This window comes from Antrostomus carolinensis, unplaced genomic scaffold (assembly GCF_000700745.2).
Source record: "Antrostomus carolinensis isolate BGI_N321 unplaced genomic scaffold, ASM70074v2 scaffold33347, whole genome shotgun sequence".
Taxonomy (NCBI): Eukaryota; Metazoa; Chordata; class Aves; order Caprimulgiformes; family Caprimulgidae; genus Antrostomus; species Antrostomus carolinensis.
The window spans coordinates 50,980-78,364 of NW_010328616.1; the positions used below are offsets into that span (position 1 = coordinate 50,980).

General features: G+C 38.8%; 1 protein-coding gene across 1 annotated transcript in view; it reads left to right on the plus strand.

Annotated features, from left to right (window-relative positions):
- The window catches only part of TNRC6C (trinucleotide repeat containing adaptor 6C), a 46,246-nt gene extending 20,631 nt beyond the window's left edge, over positions 1-25,615 (plus strand). The window contains exons 9-21 of the mRNA XM_029086045.1: positions 6,097-6,246; positions 7,476-7,622; positions 8,054-8,176; positions 9,541-9,624; positions 9,937-10,168; positions 11,886-12,053; positions 13,178-13,369; positions 13,517-13,660; positions 16,815-16,931; positions 19,327-19,521; positions 20,891-20,961; positions 21,713-21,852; positions 24,859-25,615. Of these exons, the coding sequence (XP_028941878.1) occupies positions 6,097-6,246; positions 7,476-7,622; positions 8,054-8,176; positions 9,541-9,624; positions 9,937-10,168; positions 11,886-12,053; positions 13,178-13,369; positions 13,517-13,660; positions 16,815-16,931; positions 19,327-19,521; positions 20,891-20,961; positions 21,713-21,852; positions 24,859-25,219 (2,124 nt within the window). The 3' untranslated portion in view covers positions 25,220-25,615. The remainder of the gene's footprint in view (positions 1-6,096; positions 6,247-7,475; positions 7,623-8,053; positions 8,177-9,540; positions 9,625-9,936; positions 10,169-11,885; positions 12,054-13,177; positions 13,370-13,516; positions 13,661-16,814; positions 16,932-19,326; positions 19,522-20,890; positions 20,962-21,712; positions 21,853-24,858) is intronic.
- The last annotated feature ends 1,770 nt before the right edge of the window (positions 25,616-27,385 follow it).

The following is a 27,385-nucleotide window of genomic DNA, read 5'->3' on the forward strand; positions in this document are numbered from 1 at the left end:
AAATGAGATTGACAACCTGACACAAAGTCCTACAAAGAGACCACCAAATCACCTCAGAATCCCCTCGACAATTGCTAATAAGGAACTAACAGTCTCTGGTGCCATTCTTCATTTCACAGGTTATTTGAAATGTTAATAAAAATGAGGGTTGGTGGTTTCTGAATGCAGAAATCTGTGCTTTTCACAAACTGTGCTGAAACCAATTTGTTTTACATAAGCTGTTTCCAGGATATAAGACAGTAACAATATCTAGTCTTGTTAACACAGACTGTATTAAAAACTTTACTAACCCTGAATAACTATTATCTTTCCAGTTCTCCACCCTGTGTTTTCTTGTAGCTTTAACTATAGTGTTTGTGTTGTGACAGGTTCCCAGGTGTCGTGCTATGAAAATTAGTGTGGCGCTCTGTTAGGACATCTGATAAATACTGACCTTTTAATGACAACTATTACTTGTTTCTGCTGTCATCACAGTCTGAACAGTTTGCTCAGTTTTTATGCTGGTACGATGCAAACTGTAAACAAGTTAATTTGATTAAACAAAAATGTATCTTCCATAATTATGGGTTATTTATATTAATAAGGAAAAATTAGCATATTTCTATTAATAAGGAAAAGTTTGCCTTAGAGGGTCCTTACATACCAAAAGTTTTTGTGATAGTTCAAATGCTGCCACAGTGCCACGTAATCTGGTGTCATGGCAGTTTCCTCCAGAGATTATATATTAGAAAACTGCTTTTCTCCTTTTGGGGGAATAACAACATTAGATCTTTCTGGGCTCCTTACTTATATCAGAATGATGTGGTGCCCATTATGTTGTTGTTCCCTAAACCAGACTAAACTGATTGTGTGTTTCCTGCATGTAAGCCTCAACCTGGCTCTTCTTCCTTCTTTTTCTCTTCCTGCCATGTAAAGTTCATTCTTAACGATGGCAAATCTATTTGTTTATGGCAAATGTTAATGAATATGTTAATTGAAAGATCTCTCTCCTGATGAAGGTCACAAAATTAATGCATGCATGCCAGTTAACCTTTTCTTTTCTAGGATAACAATATCTTGAAGCGGTAAAATTATTGCTGGAGAGAAGTGCATTATGTGCAGCATAGTGCATAATTATGGAAACATATGTTAAACATAACTATTGAGAAGGGAGTACTAAAATCATTAATATTCATACAGCAAGTAAAATCTGTCAGTCTAGGCATAATCTGTCACAGTGACTTTACTGTCACAGAGGAAATACTCCCAAACTGTATTTGCTAGCTATCAGAGTGTTGAGCAACTTGCTAAGTGAATTAAACAAATATAGTTTCCTCTCTAAGAATAGAAAATCTTTTTCCAACTACATTCTTTCCAGATTTACAGCTCACGCTACTAGAGCAACTTCTCAAAAACCTTTTTGCCCTTTGAGGTACTATTTCAGAGCATGAACCTGGAGCAATCTCTCTTACTGCTCAGGTCATCCCTGGTGGGAGAACACGCTCTCTGCAGAGCTGCACAAAGCACTCCAGCCAGCGTTCCTGCTGTTACTTGCTGTCTTACCAAGTCATTATCTTTTTGCTTAGCTTTGCTGAGTATTCAATAAATTATACAAGGTTCCTCTTCATGAAATTGTAAGCTGGGTTAGTCAGCTCATTGCTACCACTCTTTCTCAGCTGATTCTCTCAGCCTCTCTGCTCACCTGAGTTGAGTCTCCATTATTTTTTTCCTACATTTGCTCTGACAGGTAAAGCCAGCACTTAGGTCTTTTTTTTTAACCTTACGCATTTGAGGAGAGAGAATATCCAGCCTTTATATTTGCTTCTGGACCCACTGAACTCCCTGTTCTCTCTGGATTAGTAATGGTCTGTGCAACTAAAAATCACCTTTTCATGTTTGCTTTTACTTGTTCCTCAACATTTGCTGCAGATATTATTATTCTATATTATTATTATTATTATTATTATTATTAGTCACACTGAGTCAATCTTTGGCACTCAGTCCTTCGTTAATGGTATTATTTTTGAGGATCGTATCTTGCCCTATAGCACCATAAAAGAAGAAAGGAGAAAATCCGATGGCTTCAAGGAAACAAAGATCCAGCTTAGCAGTACCCTGATACATGATCTTAACCATGTTATCTTATACTTGGTGGCGAGCATGCTGTACTTAGGTATCAGGTTTGCTTGAGAAGTTGCCTGATTTCTTCTGGAGCCACCAAATTTGTAAGAAAAGCATGTAAGATTTTCCTGAAAGCATCCTAAAAATACTGGAAATAAGCCCAGAGTGCTTCGAAGGATCTTTTCTTAAAGTGCAGAGGTTTGGCTTGGGTACCACTCCTGAGTACTGGGACTCAAGTTTGGTGTGTATTCTCACTGTGCCTATTGTGTATTCTCACTGTGCCTATTGTGTATTCTCACTGTGCCTATTGAATGTTCTTCTAAGCTCAAAAAAGAATGCGGGGGTTTGCTGATTGGCGCTGACCACCCTGTAATTGAAAAGTTTGAACCACGCAGAGACATCACTTCATTTTTTAGCACAGTCAGATACAAGTGTTGAGCTGTGGACTGTTGTATTAGAAGTACGTGATCAAAAGTCAGGTCAGCCTTCTGAAGAGAGGTAACATCAGCCTGCTTTGGCGTTAGCCCGGGCTGGCCTGCTGTGAGGCTTCAGTTAGCTCCATGCCAGGCTGCTTGTCCCTCCTGCTCTCCTCTGTCTTTCTTTTTTTATGCTTTCTCCCATATTACCAGCAAAGAGTCCTGTCTTCCTTTGCCCTGATGCTGCTTCCAAACTTTATTCAAAATTTTTGTGCATGTAGAAGACTCTGAAATTCTCACCTAACAGATCGTCTCCTTTTCATTACTGTCTTTTTTGCTGATCAGCTCTTCTTATCTACTAGTGAGAAATCCAGTTCTACAAGTCTTGATGCCTGTTGGCTGCAATTGTGTTCTTCCAAAAATATTCTGACTATGCTTTTCCTTCTTTCTAATTTGAACATAGTGTTTGTTGGGTTTTTTTCAATCTCATCCTTCACACTCTGATCCTAGTTGTCCCGGGAGTGTGGTTGCTTTTTGTCTTTGGGATAATGAGTGGGATACTTTACTCGTTATGCAGAAACACTTTTGTAGGCCTTGCTATTAGATGATGATCCCTAGAATTTTAGGGTTGGCTTTTAAAGTCTTCTTCTTTCCTCCATCTCTGCTTGCTATGATCCAATGATTGTTTCTTTTTTTGAGTTTCCAAATTTTGAAACCTATTTCATATTCTTGTGTTTTCAAAACTAAAAATACCAATGATGAGTACTTCCTGGAGTATTGCACTTCCTGGAGTATTGCATTTCCTTCAGGTTTGTTTTGCCTATACCTAACTCCTGTCAGATTGAGAAGAACCTATTTTGAGGTGAGATTTTATTACTTTAACCTCCTCTTTTGGAAAAGGGTTTTTTTTGTGTTTTAAGGAGTTGTTAATGTGTATTTTCTACTAACTAGTTCTGTAACTGACTTCTTATAAAAACCTCTGGCAAATTCATCAGTCTTGCATCTGTCTGTTGGGACATTTTGATTCATGAAGTGGCAGGTGACCCCCAAAGTATCCAGGAATTCTCTGCTAAGTTGTCCATACTTCACAGGGCTAAGAAAAAATCTTTGAGTTGTGCCACTTGCACTCTGTTGTATTTGTTACATGAGACTATTGTGAGAGACTTTCTGAAATCCTAGAAGTAATGTGTTGTGGAGCACCAGTGTGGTGCTTTGTGTTGGATAATAGAAAAGAAATAAAGAAGGAAATACTGTTACTGGCAGGATTTTACAGTTTTGTCAAGTCCCTTCCAAAAAGTTAAATGCAGTGCTGGATTGAGCATGATTTTGACTATTAAGATGTAGGGAATTTATTTAATTAATTAGCATAAGGGAGAAATGTAACGTAAATTTCTAAGGAAAATACTGAAGAGGAAAGGTTAGGTAGAAAAGATTATTCTTCAGGAAACAATTATTACATAAAGGAGCCTGAACAATAATGGGACACAAACCATTGTCAGCAGAACAGCAGGAAAGGTATCACCTGGTCTAGAGTGAGAATGACTGATGAGTACTTTATGTCGACCGACTGAAATACTTTATGTGAAATGAATTGATTTCAGCTCCACTTACAGAGCACAGATTTGTGCAGCACAGTTGGCACCTCACAAGAAATTCAAATTTAAAAACAAAACCAAAAACAAAAAACCCCCCAAAACCAAACCAAAACAAAAATACCCAAAACCCAGAACAAAGTTAATGTGAACAACGTGTTATAAACTTGCTGCAGAAGACGTTTGTTGCAGTTCAGCCAAGGAAAACACTAATGAAGGTGGCATTACAGCATGAGTCCGCCTGTTCTGGTAATTAGATGCCTCAGTCTCCAGTGCAGCTTGTCTTCCACTGTCCCTGGCACTGCCTGTTGCCAAAATGAGAAAAAATAGTGTCAGTGAGACAAGACTTGAATAAATTTGGGAGGCAGGGAGGGATTGCATTGGTCTTTCATGGCCAGGAGGTCTGTTCACATAGCAAACAATGGCATCTGAAGGAGAGAGCACGCACGGAGCTTGAAATGATTTTCACTTTAAAGGGGGAAGGGTAGAATTGTAAACATATGTCTGTGATCTGAGGAGGAATCCTTGAACCTGTTACTGTCATGCAAGCTGCAGTTGTTTGTGGAGTGTGACTGATGTCCAGTAGAATGTAAAATATCTTGAGCTGAAAGGCCTTCGGGATATCATTAGAAAATGTCAGTGTCCCCCTCAGGACAGTCAGATAGCATGTCAAGTGTCACTTTGCCTGATAGTACAGAAACTTTTTCTTGCATCAAAGGAGAGCTGTTGAAAATGCATTTTTCAGGATTAACTTAGAACATAAAATTTACTGAGCGTGCTTGCTGCACTAGGTCATTTGTTTGGGTATCTGGTTGGCAGACTGGGCTGCTTTTTTAACAAAGGAGGTTTATCAGTTTCTTACAATCTTCTGGGGCATTGAATTTATTGGTTGAAATAACCTATCTCCTCACCTATTTAAAAGCCTTTCTTTGCAATGAATTTACTGCCTGAAAAGCGCCAGTCCAGCACATTGCAAATTAAAGATTTTTCACTCTGGCTGTTGTGGAGCTCTGCTTTGTACACAGTGTTATTTGACCATGTTTGCTGCAGGCTTCCCAGACATCAAAGCACAGTTTGGGCTAGAACTTGGTACCCCACTGTAATACCAGCTAGATATCTACCTGTTTGATTTGGGATTATATGATTTGATTTATTTTCTTTTCTGACGTGCTGTTTTCCCCTCCTGGGGGGCTGCCTTCTGTGAGTCACATCCATGTCCAGCCATGGGTCCTTATAGCCCGAATCTCAGACGGGCTCCTCATGTCTCGCTAAAATCTGCCTCCTCCTGGGGGATGTTGAGGCAGCGTTGTAATCGGTCTCCTAGGAAGGCTACACAGACAACAACATCATTATTGTTTTTAAGTATTTTTGTGTTTGTTGGGTGCGTTAGAGTGTAATGTTTCATAGTGGATAATAATAACTGTGTGTGAATATTAAAAGAGGCTCATGTGTCTCAGGAAAGGGCATTAATGCAAAAATGCTTTTTTAAGAGCAGAGCTGTGATGTGGAACCAAACGCAGACTGATATCAAATAGGCTGAACTGGCCTTTCCCAAGATCTGGATTAGCAAAAGCGGGCTGTTGTGTCCGTGCTCCACTGCTGGGGGTTTAGCAAACTAAGAGAAAACTTCCCTGAAAGATGCTGGGTCTCTTCCCTTTCCACCTTTCAATCTGGTGGAGGAGGAAATAGCCACATGATAGCTCTGCCATTGCTGGAATCCCTCCTTTCCTTCTGGAGAGGCGGGTGACAGTGGTTGTACATTTGTGGATTAAGTGAAACAAAGGAAAGAAAAACAGCACCTTAACCCTGTTTCTCTCTTTCTTCTCCCTCCACTCCATACTTTTCATTCCCTGTTATTCATTTTTTTTTTTTAAAATATATCTATATTTTTATTCATCCATGCCCTTTTCTATTTCCACGGGTCACTGTTCTGCGCGCTGTCCACTCCTGGGCCCCGCACGCAGCTCACCCTTTCTTTCTCCAATCAGGATGGCGGCCTAGTGGAAGAGCCCACTCCTTCACCATTTTTGCCTTCACCAAGCCTGAAGCTCCCCCTTTCAAACAGTGCACTCCCTAATCAGACCCTGGGCGGGATTGCCTCAGGGCTGGGCATGCAAAACTTGAATTCTTCTAGACAGGTAAGGCTGTGGGGGAAATCCCAAGCTGAATTTCAGCTCTCCTGGACTCTCGCTTTCCTGGGGGAAAAGGTGGTTTAAACCCACAGTGCATGTAACATCTTTGTTTGTGTGAAATACCAGTGGAGAAACTATCTGCTATTAAAACGTTTCACATTATAGGACATAAAACAACTGCTTAGTTGTAATTAGCCTGCTAATTACACGCATCCATTGAGAAGAGCCTGCAGTGTTCTGGATTTATACCACTGAACCCTGGTGTAGCTCTGCCTTGATTGATGTGAGGTTTCTTTTTTTGAGGCGTTGCTGATTGTCACAGGCTCTAAGGCAGAGACATGGCTCTAATTCATCTTTCCTGACTGGCATAATTATTCAGTGATGAGATGGGTGAGAAGTGATGGGGGCTTTTTTATTCCTGCTATAAGTGTCAAGACAGCTCGTAGCTTTGACAGGTGGTGAGAAAGGAGCTGTGCTTCCAGCACCTGTGGTCAGATAGAGCGTTGTGGCAACAGGGATGCTTTGGCCCCTGGGTAGAACGAACCGAAGGGGAAAGAAAAAGAAAAGAGATAGAGAGGAAAATTGATAAACACAAGACTCAGAGGCTGTAAACTACTGTTGATTATGAAAAGGTTATTTTTGCCATGTGAAGTTCTAGCAATGATAAGAAATAACAACACAGAAAAATTCTTTATGTTCTGTGATGACTTTTATTACATATGTTCTTTTAAAGTTAGTTTTCTAAAGGCAGTATTTGTCCAGCACTTACAGCCTATCAAGCATATCTTTCCAAAGCGTAGACTGCACTAATAGCGTGTCCATTATCAGTAGTTTTGTAAAATGACTTAAGTATAAAAACTACCTAGATAATTTAAAGATTGGGATGCTGTGAGTTTAATGACTCCGTTCTCCTGTCCCTTGCTACACAAATACAAATATTTTTGGCGAGTACTTTTCATTGTTCATCTTGTGACCCTCTAAGGTTATGCATCCTTATAAAAGCGATCTTCAGCTACCTTTCGTCCAGGCATCAGTACAGAGTTTTGGAGGTTTGGAATGTTGGGACATGGCGATCTTTGCTGTGCCTGATTCTAAACCTGATGGGCAGTACAGTGTGTACTGGTTTCTTTATCTGAACCTGTTGTGATCTGTGAGGATAAAGACTGCACAGATAAGTAACTTTCTGTTTATATGGTGAGTGATATCTTTAAATGCCAATTCTTGTCCTGCTGTAGATACCGAGTGGCAATCTGGGTATGTTTGGCAATAGCGGAGCAGCACAAGCCAGGACCATGCAACAGCCGCAGCAACCGCCAGTGCAACCTCTTAATTCATCCCAGCCTAGTCTTCGTGCTCAAGTGCCTCAGTTTCTATCCCCTCAGGTCAGGCAACACTTCCACTCATGGGTTGTCCCTTTCCCTGGAACTCTTCCATACATACTCTCCTCTTCATATGTTCCTGAGGCTTTGCAGCCTCTGTGTCTGTGTTGGTTTATTTACTGGCCAGTTACACAGATCAGATGTATATTCTGTGCATTATCTACGTAGGCACACTCTCCTGTTCCTTTTTGCGATAAGTAGTGTTTGTAGAGAGCTGAGGAGTTTGTTCTCAGCTCCTTTTCTATGAATGGATGTTTGAGGACGGTTATTAAGATTTGTATTAGAGCCTCTTGTTAATTTTTTGATAGTTCGTGGTTCTACTTCTGGTAATAGTAATATTTTCCAGCTGGTGTCTTGTGACTCCTATGAATGGCTTACACAGTTGACAGTGTTAAAAGTAAATGTTTCATGTTCAATACACTGCTCTTTCTTAGGTTCAAGCACAGCTTTTGCAGTTTGCAGCAAAAAACATTGGTCTCAGCCCTGCACAGTTAACCTCGCCAATTAATAATCCTCAGCATATGACGATGTTGAACCAGCTCTATCAGCTGCAGCTGGTAAGTTAAAAGACATGGCAAATAAGTTCTAAATCAGAATTGAAGGCATGAAGGAAAAATAAAAGAATGGCTAACTAAATTTTTAAATGGACATGACAGATCTTTAAAACAATCAGATGCTGATTTTTTTGGTAGAGTTTCTTTTTAAAGAAACAAAATAATGTTTTTTGCTTCAGGCTTTATAAATAGTCATTTGTGGAATAATTATCCTTTACAGCTGATCAGAGGAACTAAAAAGTCAGTTGACTTTGTACTGTTATGAGTAACATAGAATATTCTCAACCAGCACTGATCTGTGTATTATCTGCCAACATATGCAACTGATTGACCAACTGGGAGGTTTGTGTCACAACATAACAAGAGAGAAATCTCAGCAGTGCTGGTCACTTGAGTTACCTGGAGAACTTCCTTCAGTTGCCTCACTAAATAATAAAGTGTGGGGTAAATTTCCTGTAATTAATGGAACGTATATTAAACACGTCATGTGAGAAGAGCTACTTGTTTTTGAAAAGTTTTGTACTTTTGCTATATTTGCAAATTTTACATGTATGTGTGTGTGTGTGTTTGTGTGAAAATATTTAACTGGATTTTAAGAATATTTTTAAAAGTGATACAGCTAGCAGTAAGTCAGCATTTGCTAGGGTTAAACATAAAATTGAGGGTGACAAACTAGCTTAGTTGCTGTTCTCAATGTGCTCATCAAACTCTTTTATTAGTAACAACGTTTGATATTATTATCCATTTCCTAGTTTTGAGGAGCACAGCATTGATCTCATGCCGTGGTAATAACTGAACAGCACCCAGCTACTTGAAAAGTATCTGTACAGAACTCCTTTGGATTTTAATTCATGTGTTCCAGAGCAACAGCTTGGAAAAAAACTTTACTGCCCAGTTAACCACATTAAAATGGTGTAATTTTTCTGGAATAAAGCAGCCCAACTGATTAAATACAAAGTGTTGTCAGAACTAAAATGGCCAAAACAAAAATAACTATTGGTATTTATCCTATTTGTATAATACTATAAACATCTATTTTAATTTTTGCTTTGTGTTACAACTTTTTCAGAAGAAAAACGTAAGTTCCTATCTTTCACAACCATGTATTGCTTACAAACTTAACTCATCAGATTTTTTATTGATGTGTTTGGTTTAAAAACAAACGAACTAACACTGGACTTAAACAAATGTATTATAAAATAGATTTATAACAGATTTGTTACTTTTGCTTCATTGACTGTTTCCAGAAAACTCCAGTGTTTCTGTCTTCTCTATTTTACAAGGTACCAGAGCAGTTGCAGTTCAAGCATGTGCATTTGGCTTGTTGTATATGTCATGGCCTCTGACCTCTCCTTTCTGTCCTGTAGGCATACCAACGTTTACAAATCCAGCAGCAGATGTTACAGGCTCAGCGTAACGTTTCCGGACCCATGAGACAACAGGAGCAGCAAGTAGGTTTGCTCGCCAGTTCAATCTCTCCGCTCGAGTTTTGTTTCAGTAGCTTAAAGAGCTTGTACTATGTTATACTGAAGCTGCTAAAGCATCCTTAGAAACAGCAGTGTAGTGCATGGCTTGAGTACTGGAAAGAGTGCTGGAGTGATAACGCTGTTTCACAGCATTCAGTTATTGAAGGAAAGCTGTTCAACCCTTAATACAGTTGTTTTTTATTTGTGAAGAGATCTATTGTTTTATTGCACTGTAGAGAAAAAAAATCTAGTACCTTTTTGTTCACTGGAGCATTTGTTGATTCTTTTTCTCGCCAGGTTGCACGTACAATCAATAACATGCAGCAGCAGATCCAGCAGCACCAGCGCCAGCTGGCCCAGGCCCTGCTTATGAAGCAGCAGCCTCCCCCTCCACATCTGTCTTTGCACCCCTCTGCAGGCAAATCAGCCATGGACAGCTTTTCACCCCATCCCCAGGCTCCCAGCCTACCTGACCTGCAGACCAAAGAGCAGCAGTCTTCACCGAACACCTTTGCTCCTTACCCTCTTGGTAAGTGTCCTTTGTTAAAGCAGTTTCATATGAAAAAAGCAGAGGGAGTCTGTTTCATTATTTCTGCATCTAAATATTTTGCTTTCCAATATAATAAATACAGACATACAAAAGCTGTGTTCATTAAATAACGTTGAAACACCTAAACAAAGTCATGGTACTCCGTGCCCCTCTGGTAGCTGTTCAGGTAGGCTGTATTTGCTCACCTGTGCTCTGCCTAAAAATACCAGAAGATTTGCTTAATTAACTACCTGTGTATGTTGCTATTTATGGACTCTATATATTAAGAGCATCATTTTGTAAAATACACAAATGTTGTATTGATAAACAAGGAATATAATCTGGAAGTCATGCAAAGTTATCTTCCCACTGTAATCGGCACGGGTAAGATATCAATTTTGGTCAATGTATTTCTGGAAAGATACAGATCAGTTTGAAGGAATGCAGAGTGTTGTGCAGATGATTAAATGTTTTATGACTGCTAAGGAAAAAATAAAATCCTCTGCTTACTTTAGTCTAAAGAGAAGACTTAAGAGACATGCAGGAATCTTCAAAAATTTAAAAGATGGCTTCAAATAAGTTTCCTTGCATGTGGCTAATGCAAGCGGTAGTAAACTTGTGTTGCATAAAAGGAGATCTAGATAAACATTAAGGGTCACTTATTTTCTTTAAGTGAAGTAGAGTACTGGAATAATCTGGGAAGTTTCTGAAATCTTCTTTACTGGTCATTTTGTGGTAGGTTAGACACAGATCTGTCAAATATGATTGTTGTCAAAATAATCAATTCGACCTTGAGACAGGATGAACAGAACAACCTTTCAGACCTGTTTTCTGTGATAGTTTTATGTATACTACAGATTTCATTTATGACATAAAAGAATTAATTTAATGTCTTTGTGACTTTCTTTATGCTGTGTACAATAGAATTGCCAAGCTTTATCTGCCATGCAGCAGTTAAGAAGGTAATTTTGACTGCTGGTGTGAGCCACTGTAGCAGGGAAGGAGCAAAAGAATTTATGAATTAAAGGCCTTAGTTTATGAGGTTATTATCATATCTCAGCTTCCTGTGATCTGATAACATTCAGGATTATATAGCAAAAAGGAACCAGTTTCATGTCACAGAAGCATGTCAGAATTATTCCTTGAATACAACCTGAGTGATTTTGTTCTGTGTATACAAAAATATATGCCTGAATAGTGCAATAGCTGCTTTGATGAATAGTAGCTGTTTAGATGACCTTTTAATTAGTTACTTTGTTGGTGATTTTTAAAATAGTGTGCAAAATAAAATGGCAGACATCACGGGGGTGTGCTGGTGAGAGGTTAGGAATATTTTGGCTTAGCAATGCAATGCTGCAAATTCTTCACTGTTTTAAATGTTGCATTCCAGTGCATTCTTCCAGAATGTCTTTTCTGAGACAAGTGAAGAGACTGCAAGGAGAAATACTGACAGCTTTAAAATATTACCCCTACATCTTTTTTCCTTTTTCCTTTTATCAAAGTTTTAATGTTTTCTGAATTCATAGGAGTTATATTGATGTTCCCATAAAAGCAAAAGTTCTTGACAGCAGGTTGAAAACGTTCATCATGGTAAATTACTGCACATACGTATACAGGTCTGAAAATCAATGTTTAGTAATTTCTTTAGCTGCATTTTTAAACACACCTTTTAATCCTCGAGTATCTTATGGATATCTAATGAGCTGTTTCCCCTTAGCTGGACTGAACCCGAACATGAATGTAAATAACATGGACATTACTGGTGGTTTGTCAGTGAAGGACACTTCTCAGTCCCAGTCTCGCCTTCCTCAGTGGACACACCCCAACTCAATGGATAATCTGTCTAGTGCTGCTTCTTCGCTTGACCAGAACTCCAGCAAGCACGGTACGTTCTTTGTGTCAGCCTGGCTTTTTGAGACACGAGTCGTATTGCAGTTGTGTTGGGGTTTTTTTTTCTTGCATTACTGTTTTTGGTAAGTGCTTATAAATGGTTGGTACAGAGCACCCCTTGAGACTGCAATATTTTAAAATTATTTCTTCAGTCACATTCAACAATGCGTTGAAGTTCTTGCAGCTATCACTTCATACATGCAGTGTAGGAATGGGTTTTTTCATTTGCGGAATTTTGTCGCTCAGAACATGGGAGTTCAAGTAAAACAAGCCATTGGTGTTGGCAAAACAAGTCCCACAAGCTTCCCCTTACTCCAGGTCTGCATACCTTCAATCCAAAAAAACTTTACATTGGCTTTTTCCCACAGTTCTTCCAGTATCCTCAGCCTTTCACAGCCAGTCCTGTACAAAGGCACGGTGGATTACATCATTACCCACCCACCCTGGGAGCTAGGAGCACAAACTCCATATTTTTCCAGAAGTGATTGCTAATCTGTTTGAACACCTTTATCCCTAACACCCCCAATATCCTGAGTCGTTTATTCCTTTATTTCCTGTACCAAGTTTATTCTTTTAGGACATGGTGCTCTGTTAACTTCATTGTATCCTGGATTTTATTATGAGCAGCATGGATCATTTCTTTTATGATAGTTTTTTATTCTGCAAGTAGCTGTGCTGCTTGTGCCAAATTGGTGTTTGATAGTTTGTAGGAACATGAGAATGGCCATTTCAAATCATCCATCCCATTGGCAGTGAATACCTAGAGAAGGATGAGAAGAGGGCTTGCCTGCAGTGATACTCCTTAGTATCCTGTCTCAGGAAATTCCTGTTTAACATCAGTGTAATGATTTGAATTGCTTAGTCTCTTTTTGGCAGTCATGTAATGTGAATTTCTTTAACTTGAGTGTCTAGATTGTACCAGTGATGTGTCTCACAACTGTAATTCCTAGCAAGGCTTCAGAGGCTATTAAGCCTTGCTTACTGTGTTTGCATTTTAATTTTCTTGTTATCTTTGTAATACAGAAAGAAAAAAAATTAAAAAATAGAGGGACTGATGAAATTCCATACCCAAAATTAGTCCCACTCCTAAACAAAGCCTTTCCATTTCATTCATTACAGGTGCTATACCTGGAGGTTTAAGTATTGGTCCTCCAGGAAAGTCCTCCATTGATGACTCTTATGGCCGCTATGATCTGATTCAAAACAGTGAATCGCCTGCCAGCCCACCCTTAGCTGTTCCTCACAGCTGGTCACGTGCCAAAACCGATAGTGATAAACTTTCCAATGGCTCCAGCATAAACTGGCCACCAGGTAACAAAGTACAAAGCATTCGTGTTAAACTGATGTCCTTAAAACCTATTGTTGGTTTTATTTATTGAATCTTCATGCCTTCTGATACACAGGAACTTTGGAGAGTTAGGACTTTATATAATCTTGTTTTTATTGTATTTGAAACAGAGTTTCATCCAGGAGTGCCATGGAAAGGACTGCAAAATATTGATCCTGAAAATGACCCTGATGTTACTCCTGGAAGTGTTCCAACTGGGCCTACCATAAACACCACAATCCAGGATGTTAATCGCTATCTTCTCAAGAGCGGAGGTAAACATACAAATTACTTTCACATCTCTGTGTATTTTCTTTTTCTTTCCCAAAAAGTTGACTTCATATATTATGGATGTAGTATATTTTCGCATGTAATTCTAATCTAATAATGCTTCTGCTCTGAACTTCCACTGAAAATCCAGAAAATACATATGGGACTAAAGTTTCTGTTTTTCCATGGGAATGTAAATATTTTTATATTGGAAAAGGCTGTGAAAAGCAATATAAACTTCTGTGGTCACTGGAAGGATTTGTGACCTGTAACACTTTTGTTTTGAACAAGATTTTGCTCTCCATACTGACCAACCTCTTACATACACTTTGTATGTATACTCAGAAGACAATACATAAGTTCCACAGTTGTTGCTGAGACAGCAGGCTTCTGTCACACTAATTAATTGTAGCTTTGTTGGAAGATGAGTCAGCAAAATAAATTAGAGCTGTTTTATCCCCAAAACCATCAAAGAAAAGACAAAATAGGGAATTGACTAGTAAACTCCTATTTCCCGGTGCTGTTTCCATTCCTTTTGTCTTGGCAGTGCTTACTCCAGAATTAAAAGGGTGTATTCTCCAAAACAATAAACTGTTGGGACTGTGCTTCTTGTTAACTAGATTTACTGAAAATGGATCAAGGATCAATGGAAAGGTGCCTTGGTTTAATTGTGATCAGCATGCTGAAACAGGCCAGTTATCTGCACTCTCTTAGAGCACACTGTTGTGCACAGGAGTGGTATAATCAGGTTGTCAGGAAGAACCTGTCAGGATTAAAAATGTGGATTTTGTTCCAGTAGTTAGATCTGTGATATCTGCGTAGATTGTAAATCAGAACTATCCTTTAAATGAGTTTCCAGCTCTGAACTTGTAGGGATGTGAAATGTGAGGGAAAGAAGACAGGGATTTTCACTGTCTTGAATGGTTTTAGTTGTCTCTTACCAGAACGCAATCTTTATTTAAACTGAAACATAAAGTATTTGTGTGCATTAGTAATGCTGAATTATCTTGTAATGACCCAAATGTACTTCAAGGGGCAGGCAGCCTGGATGGTTTGAAGTTACAAACAGAAAAGTATAAAGACATAATTTGGTCACAGTTCAGGTACGGTGCCCTCAAGAAAGACTCCCTTTAGGTCAAAAGCCTGACCCTACAGATCTGTACCTGTAAGTTAGAAGATACCTACTATAGGTCTTCCTTCTTTATAGAAGGGAAGTATACATTAGCTCTGCTGGTGTATAATCTGTCTGTGGAATGAAGAAATAATTACTCTAGTTAGAGAGGGTCGGGATAGATGATCTTTGCAGAAGTAAACAGGCCCTTGAGAGTCAAAACCTTCTGAAAAGCAGTGACTGTTGGGGTCCATGTATGCTTTCTTTCCTCATTAGCTTTTTAGCTTGTTAACTATGATTTTAATATAGTTTTTTAGCTTGTTAAATATAATTTTAATAAAAACTGCAGTTGCTGAATTTGTTTCTTTATGCTCATATAACCTAGGTGTTTGCTTCCAGGTCAAATTATCTGTTATTGTCAGTAGCCCTCCATGTGAGATTAGGGCTTTCATGACACGCTGCCAAGAGGAGTCTGTGCTTGAATATTGCAGCTGGAAGTGTACGGGTTGTATTAAAGAAGCTGATCTCCATTTAGAGGACCAGGCTGCAGTGTACACTGTCCTTGCCCTGTGTGCTTAGAAACAGACCAAACCTGAGCTTTGGGGTTAAAGCTTTTTGAAGCTTTTGGGTTAAAGAGGGGAGGTTTAGATTAAATATTAGGAAGAAGTTCTTCACTGTGAGGGTGGTGAGACACTGGAACAGGTTGCCCAAGGAAGTTGTGGATGCCCCCTCCCTGGAAGTGTTCCAGGCCAGGTTGGATGAGGCTTTGAGCAACCTGGTCTAGTGGAAGGTGTCCCTGCTGATGGCAGGGGGGTTGGAACTAGATGATATTTAAGGTCCCTACCAACCCAAACCATTCTATGATTCTATGATTGTTGCTTTACCCTGTTTGCTAATGAAGCTTTGCAGGGTCAGCTACGATGAGCTGAAAGTCTCAGCCTGTGGAATCAGGAACAGTTTCAGCTCTTATGGGCACATGGGCCTTTGAATCTGATATAATTCCCTCACTCCTTCCTGCCTGGGGAATAGATAATTTCCAGAGAAGGCCTCGATACAGAGTTCTTTGCTTGAGACTGATGTCTGTATTGGTGTCCTTTGGAGCACAGTGAGGCTGGATAAGGTAAAGTTTGGTTGGTTTCTGTTCAGGTTGAAAATATAGCTGGTGTTTTTTATTCAGCTGTGAGGGATGAGATTATCCTTTTACTTTCTCCCTTCTACCTCAGTACAGCGCTCTTCTCCAAAGAACTCACCTGTTTTTATGAGTCAGTTAAAGATGTTTCAGTATCACAGTCCATCTGTCTGTGTCAGGAATGATAAGTCACCTAAGATACACGCTTAATTTTGGTGGTGGCTAGAGAGAATACTTCCAACTCTTCTGGTCTTTATGATGAAGATATTTTACTTTCTGTTCAGTTTCTTTCATTTGCTGCCAGTAAGGAAATTGTATGTATGCTTAGATAGCTCCTCAGATTGTAAATGATTTACCCAGATGGTTTCAGGCTATTTCATTTAACTTTATCAGTTTGAGAAGAGATTGCTAAAGTATATCCTTGCTTTACTGGAAGTCTGCAAAAATCTAAAGAAGTTTGTGGGTATTGGGATGTAAGAGAAGTGCTTAGGTCGAGTAATTTAGGACAAATCACCCATGGTAAGAGGTTAGTTTGTCATATACATCTCTGCTCATCTACAATTGCCATTGCTTAAGTTAGCTGGCAGAGCACCTTTATAAATGAAGCCTGTTTCTTCAGACTAAACAGTTTAACACTGATTTTTTTTGCGAGTCACGTATCTTAAAGGAAAAGCAGAATTTATCTTCTGCACAGGTGCTAGTACATTTGCTGCTATGCCAGCTTTCCTTTATTTTCTACTAAAGACTTCTGCTTCACTTTATCATGCTTTCTATAACATTTCATTCCTAGACTTCAGAGACCAAGCTGATTAAGGAAAATGCCTTGCATGGTTTGTATTTGCACTTAACAGATTTGCTTATGTCACACCAAACATCATTATGCCCATCTTTCTTAGCTGCTTCTCTGCTGGTTCTGCAGGGTCATCCCCAACATCATCTCAGAATGCCACGCTGCCTTCATCGAGTGCCTGGCCGCTTAGTGCCTCCGGCTACAGTAGCTCTTTCAGCAGCATTGCATCCGCACCTAGCATTGCAGGTACGAAAAATGGCCTTTCTACCTTTGCATCCTTCTGCATTCTGAGAAAAGGCCCTAGAAAGTGTTTTCCCAGTTATTACAGTAGTGCTACTATAGACAGAAGCACATTTTTAGTGCTGTGCCAGGTAGATATCTCTCCTGGCAGCTCTTCAGTGGTGAGTGTTGGATGGCATGCCTGGAATTGTGCTAAGGAAAAATGTATTTATTCCACTTGGTGCCACGTGCTGTCGCTCCATATTGGCATCAAGATCTCGTAATGATTATTTCCATTCAGACTCTGAGGAATATTGTGTAGGACCTCAGTAGAAACACCCCTATTAGGCCCTTCCAGTAAGAGCCAATACAAAATTTTTGTTAATAAACTCACTGTTAAAAGTGAACCATCTTCAGCACAGGAGAAAGTTTAGGAGTACCTCAGGGAGGTGCTCTGCATGGCTCTGGAGCAGTTGGGTTTGGGGCTCTTTAATGTCTTTTAATAGTCAAGCCAAAGCCTGATGCTCCCCTATATGGCTGAGCTTGTAGATGGCCTAAATAATTACCCCATTCTTTTTAATGAGCTATAAATTCTGGAGCATCTCTCTCTGCGAATCATGGAAACTTTGATTGCTAACTGGCTCCCTAAATATCCGATTTGTCTTGTTATAAAAATGCATTCAGGCTGTTGTATGGATTGTATTGGCATTTTCATTTCTAATCAATGAAAACCTTACACTTCTTTGAATAAAGGAAGGTGCAACCTCCAGGTCATACTGCAGAGTGCAAAACAAAAAGGGTTTGCTTGAAGTGTTTTACTCTAGTGAAAGGAAAAGAAAGGAGTGGCTTGCTTTTCTTTTATCTGCCATGCATTTGTGCTTTATGTGCTTTTTTTATTTGTTTGGGGGTTTGGTTTTTTTTGCAGTGTCATTTAACTTTTGTGTTAACCCCATGAGAAGTAGTGACATAGCAAGATCTAACCTATGGTGAAGTGCGTGTATTGTGCCACATCACAGGCTGAGCTGCTCCAAGTTCCAAAACTCAGACTTTCTCCCTTTCCTCCCACCATTTTACCCTTGTTAATGTCTTCAGCATCACTGTCACGTTATTTTTGTTGCTGCAGTTTGCAAGAAGATGGGAGAGTGGTTGCCCTTTCACTCTGAATTGTTACGATTCAGTATAAAGTCATTGAGTTAAATGATAAATAGAGGCAATGTGGGGAGTGTGTGTGTTTATAACTGAGGCTGTGATTTGGTGACTGGTACATTTGGCTTTAGGACTGATAAAAAAACCTCAATGGTTGCGTGATGCAAAGAATGGTTCAATATTAGCTTAATCTGCCAGTTCAGATCTGATTTAAAAAAAAAAACAACTCACAAGACTTTTGCATCTTGGACTTTGTCAGACCAAGTATTTTCTTACTGTCTGCAATCAACATCAAAGCATTAAGGCAGCGTAATCACCATATCACTTGCTCTGGCAGAAGATGTGGTGATGTGACCATTTCAGTTCATTCCACTCAAACATGTGCTGCTGATGTTAGTAACGGTGGGACTGTGCTAGGACAAGAAGACTGATGTCTCAACATATGATGGTACAAGGGAGAAAGTCAGGGATGTGTAAGTCTAAAAGTGAATAAAGGGGTTTGTTTTGGTATCTGTAATTTGAATCAATTTCATCTGCCGCTCTGACTCCTGAACTGTATTCGTTATTCTTGGGTTTTGTATTATTTTATAAAACTCTGATTTGGCAGGAACAGTAGTAAGTTTAAAAATTGATTTGGGAAATAACAAACTGAACAATAAAAAGTTGCAGAGTGACAGGTTGTGATATGGTCTAATCTTCTGTAGACTTAATTTCTCTCAAAGACACATGGAAAAAAGAGTATCTGTTACTTTTAATATTCAGAAATACAGTTTTTGTCTTTGAACTTGGGAGTTTTAATAATATATCAGAAGAACATGTGGATATACTGCTTACTTTATAATAGAATGAGTTACGTAAGAAAAAGTGGTTAAGTTCTATTAAACCTTTGAGAGAGAAGACAATCTTGAAGTGTTTCATTATAATTTTGATGAAATTAGATTTCAAATACTTAAGCCTATTTTCTGGTCTTTTTTTCATGTATCTTCTTTTATGAGAAAGTGAAATAGTAGGAGATTTTTAGAAAGGGAAGTGTACATGTAGCAGGTTTTGGGAGATTCATTAAACTCAAAATTATTTGAAAATGTCAATACTAGTGTAAGTAGGTTCAAAGGATACAGGATTTCTATCACTGAATGATACAGAATACTATTCTTTTCTCTCCTGAAAAGTTGGAAGAATGCAGTCCATGCAGCAGCTTGATGATTACCCATCCTACTTGGTTTAACAGTTGTTGCTAACTAAAAATATACAAATGTGGGGTTTTTTTCTCTTGCAGGTAAATTGTCAGACATCAAGTCTACGTGGTCCTCTGGCCCCATCTCTCACACACAAGCCTCTCTATCCCATGAACTATGGAAGGTACCCAGAAACACTACTGCTCCTACGAGACCACCTCCAGGCTTAACAAACACCAAGCCATCATCGACGTGGGGTGCCAGTCCCCTGGGCTGGACCAGCTCTTACTCCTCCGGTACTTCTGTGTTTTATAACACCACAGTGCCTTCTTTTTATAATTGTTTGCTTTTATTCTGTGTTACAATAGTGAGGCACCCCATAGCTCTGCGTCAGGCTCCAGAAACTCGAGGTTTAATACAAGTAGTGTGTGTCTGCTTTGGGGATGAAGCTCGTGTCTGTTTATTTTAGTTAGGATAAGTTCTAAAAATGAAACTGTCTTCTTTCAGATGGTCATATAAGTAATTTTATGTAGGAATTGCCAAATAATTTTACTCCAACTAGGATATTTTTCCATTTCCTTAATTTCTAAAAATGTCTTCTAAACATGTTTCTTGTTTTGTGGTATGATCTACGACTGCCTGTGAGGCTTCAAGATGAGTGAATCAGCCCATGGAATTTAATATGGAGCACATTTTTGGAGCATGGATGTGAAGCATTTAGAACCTGATGGCATTGCAGGGCCCTCAGAGAATGGCTTAATTTTTTCATGCAGGCTCTTTTTTTAGATGTCATTGTTTTTTTAAATACAAAGATGAGAAACCATGGATCTGGATGTATATATATATATATATATATATATGATGTTTATTTGTGAAGTATTGTCAGCTTCAAAAGTATCGCACCTATTTTATAAAGCTGACTCTTTTATTCATCTGCTTTGACTGAGTTAGGAGTTACATGTTCCTCCTTCTTCTTGCCCTTTGTTTTGTATCTGTTTTCTTCACTGAAACCCCACCTGGTGGGCAGATATTGCTGGTGCCAGGGTTCTCTCTGGATCTGAGTGTGCTCACACATGTGACTACAGAAGTACTGTGGTTTCTTAAATGCCCCTCATCAATATCAAGCTTGTACAGTTTCTCATTGTAGGACACTAGGCTGGAGTTGGAAAAGCAGGTTTTGTTGGTTAAGTCCTTGTATCTTTAATCAGAACATTGTCAGTGCAGAAATATCTGTTTTGAATAAGTCATATACATTGATTTGGGACTGGCAAGATAGCAGAACGCTACAGCGTTATAAAAATCTTTAATAGCAAGCAGCAAGCTGAGCTTGGACATCTGAATTGCTTTTAAAATGTGTCTTCCAGATTAATTCTAATGTAAGGTGAAGATACACTTTGTTGCAGTGTCACACCTGCTAGTTTTCTAATAGTTATTGTGGGAATGTGAAAAATGCCACAGATCTTTTAAATGTAACAAAAGCAGGTTTTCATTCTGCAACTCTTCATTCTAAGGAGACAATAAATCAAGACATGAGGGAGCTGCTGTAGGGTTTGTTTTCAGTAGCAGTTACACTTTCCAGTGTGCTGTGATTCCAGATGAGTTTTCTTCTTACAATACCCTCCCCACACCATGATAAAATGTTTTGTTGTGGTGTTTGCATTGTAGGTTCTGCGTGGAGTACTGACAGCTCAGGGAGAACAAGCAGCTGGCTGGTTCTTCGAAACCTCACACCCCAGGTAAATGAAATTGTACATAATTAGTTATCAACAAAGACTCATCACTTTTAAGAGATGATAAGATGAGCATTTATCAACCTCTGTCATTTGGTTCATTTGAAGGGAAAATAATTCTGCATTTATTACAAGCATCTGTTTTCTACAGGGAATTTGTAAGTTTTCAAAGAGCTGTCCAATCAAGTATGAACTTTTAAGACTGTAATTAGTCATTCATTGTGCACCATTTATGTATGTGTAAGTGCAAATGACATTTTAAAGCAGATACAGAGATGTAAAATCTGCTTTTCCTATCTTTTGGGGTTTTTTTTTTATTTGTTTTCTCCTAAGTCTGTCAAATCCTCTCATACTCCACGTAATGTCATTCACAAGGAAGAACACAAGCCACAAAACTTTGAATGTCGACATGCAAATTAACCTTGGGGAAAACTTAGTAGTATTTATGAACAATATATTTTTCCTTTGACTTATTCCTGGGCTTCTGTGGACTTCTAATGATAAACATAATTTGTACCACATAAATTGGGAAATCTTGTGCACTGGACTGTGAAGAACTCTTAAAAAGAGAGGATGTCCCACTCAATGAAGACAGTCTTAATTCTATAATTGAATTCTTCTTATGGAAGAAAACCTTTTTTTTTTTTCCTTTCACTTGTACATATTTTTTAGCTTTTAAAATTTGTTTCATTAACGAGCATTTAAAGTAAAATAAAAAAAAATACAGATAACCTTTCCTTCTCTTCCCTGTTACCAGATTGATGGTTCCACACTGCGGACACTGTGTTTGCAACATGGCCCTCTAATAACATTCCACTTGAACCTGACACAAGGGAATGCTGTGGTCCGATACAGTTCCAAGGAAGAAGCAGCCAAGGCCCAAAAGTCTCTGCATATGTATGTTTCTGTTCTCTTTTTCCTGTGTTACTAAGCCAGTTTTGTCTCAGAAACTATTTTCTTAGGCGTTTATTTGTTAGGACTCAGAACTGATCACTAGTTAGTTTAATCTGATTTTGGAAATTACCTAATGAGAGAGAGAAAAAATAATTGGAGGCTTGATACTCATAGACTACTAAACAAGAGGTCATGTGAGGTTGTGAAAGAAATTGAAAGAAATGTATGGCAACAAACTGTGCTTTTTAGGAGTTTTAAAGTCCTTTTTAGGTGTTTTAAAGATTAATTGGCATGCTGTGCAAGAGCTGGAGAATTTGAGTGATAGAATCAGTGACGTTGGGGTGGATTGAGAATGTAGAGAGTGATGTTTCTAAAGAATACTTAGATGCTTAGAGTTGGAAAGCAATTTCCTTTATCAACAAATTACAGCACAAGTATAATGAAGAATACTGGTCACAGCAGAAACATGGTTTGGAGCTAGCTGTACTGGTCTAATCACCTTCCCCATGTGTAGAGATTTAGGAGCAATGGTTACTCCACATGTAAAGTTGCAACTACTTTCCCAATATGAACTTGATTAACAGAAATTGTTGTAATAATAATTATATTAATGACTTTTTAAACTGTTGACCATTCCTTAATTAAATATTACAAAGCAACATTTGGAACAACAGAAGATGAAAACTTGTCGACCCATCTTAATTACATCAGTTTAGGTGTGGGCATCAGGTAAAAGAAATAATGCCAAAGGCAAAATTAATATGTGAGTTTAAGGATAAGTGCTGCTTTTAAATACATATGTGACAATGTCCTCACATTATCAGTGATCTAGAAGGCCTCTGTTTAAATTGGTTTTTTAATAAGTTGGGGCACAACTGTAGTTATGCTGCTGCAAGGACAGGACAGACCTTTCTGAATGAAAAGGGTCGAGCTATATATGTGTTGGTTTGCTGGCAGGGTGACAACAGTAAAAATACAATGGGATTTGTGGAAGCCAACAGGACAGTGTGAGAGTTCCCAGAGGTATCAGGCCCCGCCTGTGTCGCAGATAAATGTTTAAGTGGAGTTGATCACTGGAAAATACATTGTAGAGCCAACAGTCTCAGATGCCATCTGATCTGACATGAGAACAGCTTGCTCACACTCTCCATCTCTGGTTGTAGGGGGTGTGGTTTTTTCCTATGTAAATTAGGAGCAACAGTGATTAAATACTTTTTGAAAATTAATTTAAAATTTTATGAAGAACGTGTAGTTTTCGAAGGCTATGTTTGAATCTCTTCACTTACATGTTTAGGACAGGTAGAAATTCTGAAGAGGTGATTTTCAGCAAGGAGCATTTGCACAAACCCAGCTGGTTGATGGCTCCAACCCAGAGGCTGGGGTCAGGCAGTGCAGGAGAACAACCGGTACAAACGCGTTTGCATCCCAACAAGAGTGTGGTTGTTAGTGTCCGTGTTCAGAGTCACACACCCTGCAGTGGGGAGACTGAACTCATACAGAAAACCTGGAGGTTTAGGCAGACAGTACCAGGTAGATTTACCTTTCGTTCTCTTTTAAACAATCTTAGGTTGCAAAATAAATTCTAGAAGAAAATAAAAGCTAGGTTCTTGGAAGAATTATGCATCCATTGCACTAGTCACGCAGTTATTCTTGTCAAACATAAAGGAAATTAATTTTAAACATACTGCTAAAGAAAAGTGAGGTTTCAGGAAACAGGGTTGGGGGGAAAGAGAAATCCTTTAACTTTGCAGGATGAATGGTGAGTTGTGTTGAAGTACAAATCAATTTTCAGAGTACACATGTTGGAAATGTGTTCCCAACACAGCCAGTTGGTTTCAAGTATATTTTTAAATAAAAGCAGGGAATAAGCATTAGACGCAGGGGAGTTGAACTTTACATTGAGGAGTTAATGTTAAACATCATGACGGTATAAGACCTTTAAAGTTATGAGAGCATGCTTGCTTGTTACACGTGAAAAAGGAGGATTCTCTAATCTTTCTGAGTTTCTAGGTCTTCTGAGATTATTTAAAATGGGAGGAGGGATTATGCACCTCGTGGCCTGGAGCTTGCTTTTTCTACGTTATATGATGCATCGTTGGATCTATATTTTGTATTTTCTCTTCTTAGTAAAGCAAAGCATCATCATTACTACAGGTCCCACTGCCCAGTGCTCAGAAATAATAAAAGCTACAACAGTTCTGCAAAATTAAAAGCAGGGACAGGAGGCAGTGTTATCAGGTGCTCGAGCACAGACTTAGAAACAGCATTTCAGCCTTTGCTGTAACTAAAAAGTTACCATGGAGTGTGGTGGCTCTAGGCATCCTGAGGTGCAAGGTGTCTGAATTTTATTCTGCTGATATATTTGGGAGATTTAAAAAAAAAAAAAGACTTATTTTCCTTGTTGATTGATTTTTAAAATACACAGCAAATGATTGAATCTGTTGCAGAATTTAAATACTAGAATATAATGTAGGATGACACATTATCATAGAATCATCATAGAATCATAGAATGGTTTGGGTTGGAAGGGACCTTAAAGATCATCCAGTTCCAACCCCCCTGCCATCAGCAGGGACACCTTCCACTAGACCAGGTTGCTCAAAGCCTCATCCAGCCTGGAATTAATGTGAAGGGAGTAGTTTTTTAAAATGTGTTATAATAAATATGTCGTTATTGGTGTCATTTGTTCCTGGTAATGCTGGTGCGATTGTAGCTTTATGCCTAACTAGAGTACAGCCCCCTGTGATGCACGTTAGTTAAACAAGGTGGTCCCCACACACACATGGCTTTGTGTGTTTGCCAGTGGATGTGGAAAGGTAAATAGAAAATAGGACAGAGAAGTCTTTGTTCGAGAGACTGGGATTGCTAAAAGTGAGCAGATGTGGCATAGATCTTCATTCAGAATCAGCTTGGGGGAGATGGATTTACAGCCATCTCCTCACATCCATTTCCGAAATGCCCTTTACGCCCCTTGTTACATGTCACCACATCTTTTGTTTTTGTCCCCAGGTGTGTCCTGGGAAACACTACCATCCTGGCCGAGTTTGCTGGAGAAGAAGAAGTCAATCGCTTCTTAGCACAAGGCCAGCCACTGCCGCCCACCTCCAGCTGGCAGTCCAACACTGGAACCAACCAGACGCGCCTGGGCTCCTCCAGCAGCTCCCACGGCTTGGTGCGCAGCGACGCCGGCCACTGGAACACTCCCTGCCTGGGGGGCAAGGGGAGCAGCGACCTGCTGTGGGGTGGGGTGCCTCAGTACTCCAGCAGCCTTTGGGGACCCCCCAGCACCGACGACGGCAGAGTTATTGGAAGCCCGACACCTTTGAATACTCTTCTTCCAGGTGATCTTCTCAGCGGGGAGTCCATCTAGGAAACAAGAGAAACAAAATGGAAATAACAATCATCAGCACTAAAGGAAAAATAAAAAATAATGGTAACCCTTTCCAGTCCTGGGCTTGATGAAGAATCCAGCTTTAACCGATCAGACTGGCAGCCCTTTTTAGTACCTCTGTCCAATATCGAATATGAAACTGCAGAAGTCCTTGTGAACTGTTCAGGAAACAGTATGGGCTATTTTTGGTCAGTGTCACATGCTAATGACAGGTTTTATTTTTTTTTTTCATGGCTTTTTGTTTTATGTTGTCTTTTTATGTTTGTATGGTGATTTTTCAAAACAAAGTATAAAAGCTGCTTAGAATAGGTCTATCATGAAGGGCACTTTTCAGATTTTTGGGCTGGAAAGGGTTATTTTATCAACTGGGGGGGGTAGGGAGGGGAAAGGGGGAAATGAAAGCCTATTTAAAATGAGCCTGTGACTATTATGCACATTACCAGAGGCGGACCCAATAATCAGAAAGGGTGAAGTGTGATATTTACCATTGGTACAGAAAAGTAATGAATCGGAACGGTAACTATCAACTGTACAGGTTGAGCTGGGGGAAGGGAAGGCAGGGCTGGGGTGTCTCTGTGTCCACTACTCCCATGGATCTGCCTATGCACATTACCCTTGTTTCATTACTTTTTCATGTCATTTTTTTTTAAATCCCAAAAGTAGAAAAAGTTTAAAAAAAAAAAAAAAGACAAAAAAAAAAACCCCCAAACAAAAAACCCCCACAAAACAGAAAAACATATCAACATGCAAATACTTGAATCCAACAGGCCAATAACAAAATGTGAACACTTTCTGAGTCTAATTATTACACTTCCAGGTCAGCATCAGTACACAAAAAAACAGGCTCGAAGAATTTTTTTTTTAAAGTTCAGACTATATGTTTTTCTTGGAACAGATGTGTGTATGTGAGTGCGTGTGTGTGTGCGTGTATGTGTGTGCCCACGTGTGGTTTAACTAAAAGTGTGAATTTTTTTTTCCTTTTATTCAGTATATGCTTTTTATTTGCTCATTGGTCAAATGTTTAATTGTTATTAGCTTCTAACTTTGCACTGAGTGTCCGCAGCCCTTCTTGTAGCTAATCCTATAACGTTAAAAAGGAGAAAAAAAAAAAAGAAAAAAAAAAGGAAAAAAAAAAAAAAAAAAAGAAAGAAACTGATAGAAGGGGCTGGCGACAATTCACGTGTAAATGTTTACTCAAGGACTCTTACTGCATTTTAAAAATTACAGTGTGTATCTCTGGAGAATAATATGTATATCTACCTTTAGCGGCTTTTTATTGTGGACTAATGCAAGAAAATTACTACCGGAGTATTGCACCATTTTTCCATTAGGAATATAAAGTTTAAAAAAAAAAAAAAATACTCTTGTTGAACTGTGGCCATAGATAATTGTAAAGAGTGGATGGTTCCCTTGCAAGCAGGAACAGAAACAAGCACTTGGACATAGGTTTTGACTGCTTTTGGAGGAGCCAGGAGTTTTGGCTCCCACCTGTTTACAGACCTTTTTTTTCTCCTTCAAACTTTAAAATAAAAAAGGAATTTAAAAAAAAAAAAAGAAAAAAAAAAGAGAAAAAAAAAAAAGACTTCCATCGTAAAGAAAACTTATTTTCAGAATGAAGATATGCTACTTCAGAGCTCTGGGATTGAACAGTGTTGTATTATTCTTTTCTTTGGCCATTGCTGTGTACTATTTTTGTTGTTGTTTTCCTCCTCTTCGTCAAAGTGGCGAAAACTTTGTGATCACTATCTTGCACATGGTGGAAGATGTCTCAGGAAAGCCGGGTTTCCCGAGGAGCAACTCCACACCATTTCATGTATTTTTAAAACCCAACTCCTAGCACTGAAGATATTATTAAAAAACAAAATAAAATAAAAAAAGACAGTAAGAAAGAAGAAAATACCTAATCTAATGTGTAGCAGTTACATATTTACCAAATAATGGACTCAAAAGAAATAGATGTTTGAAGAGTGCTTTATATATTAAAAAAAAAAATCGCTTTATGTTTAAAAAAAGATCAATGTTTTTGATTGTTTTGAAAGGAAGAAAGACAATGGAATAACATACACTTCAAGTATGTTTTAAAAATTATATGAACATTGCGCTCCCTGCCTGCTTGGATCAGGAAACTTGTGCATTACTTTTTTT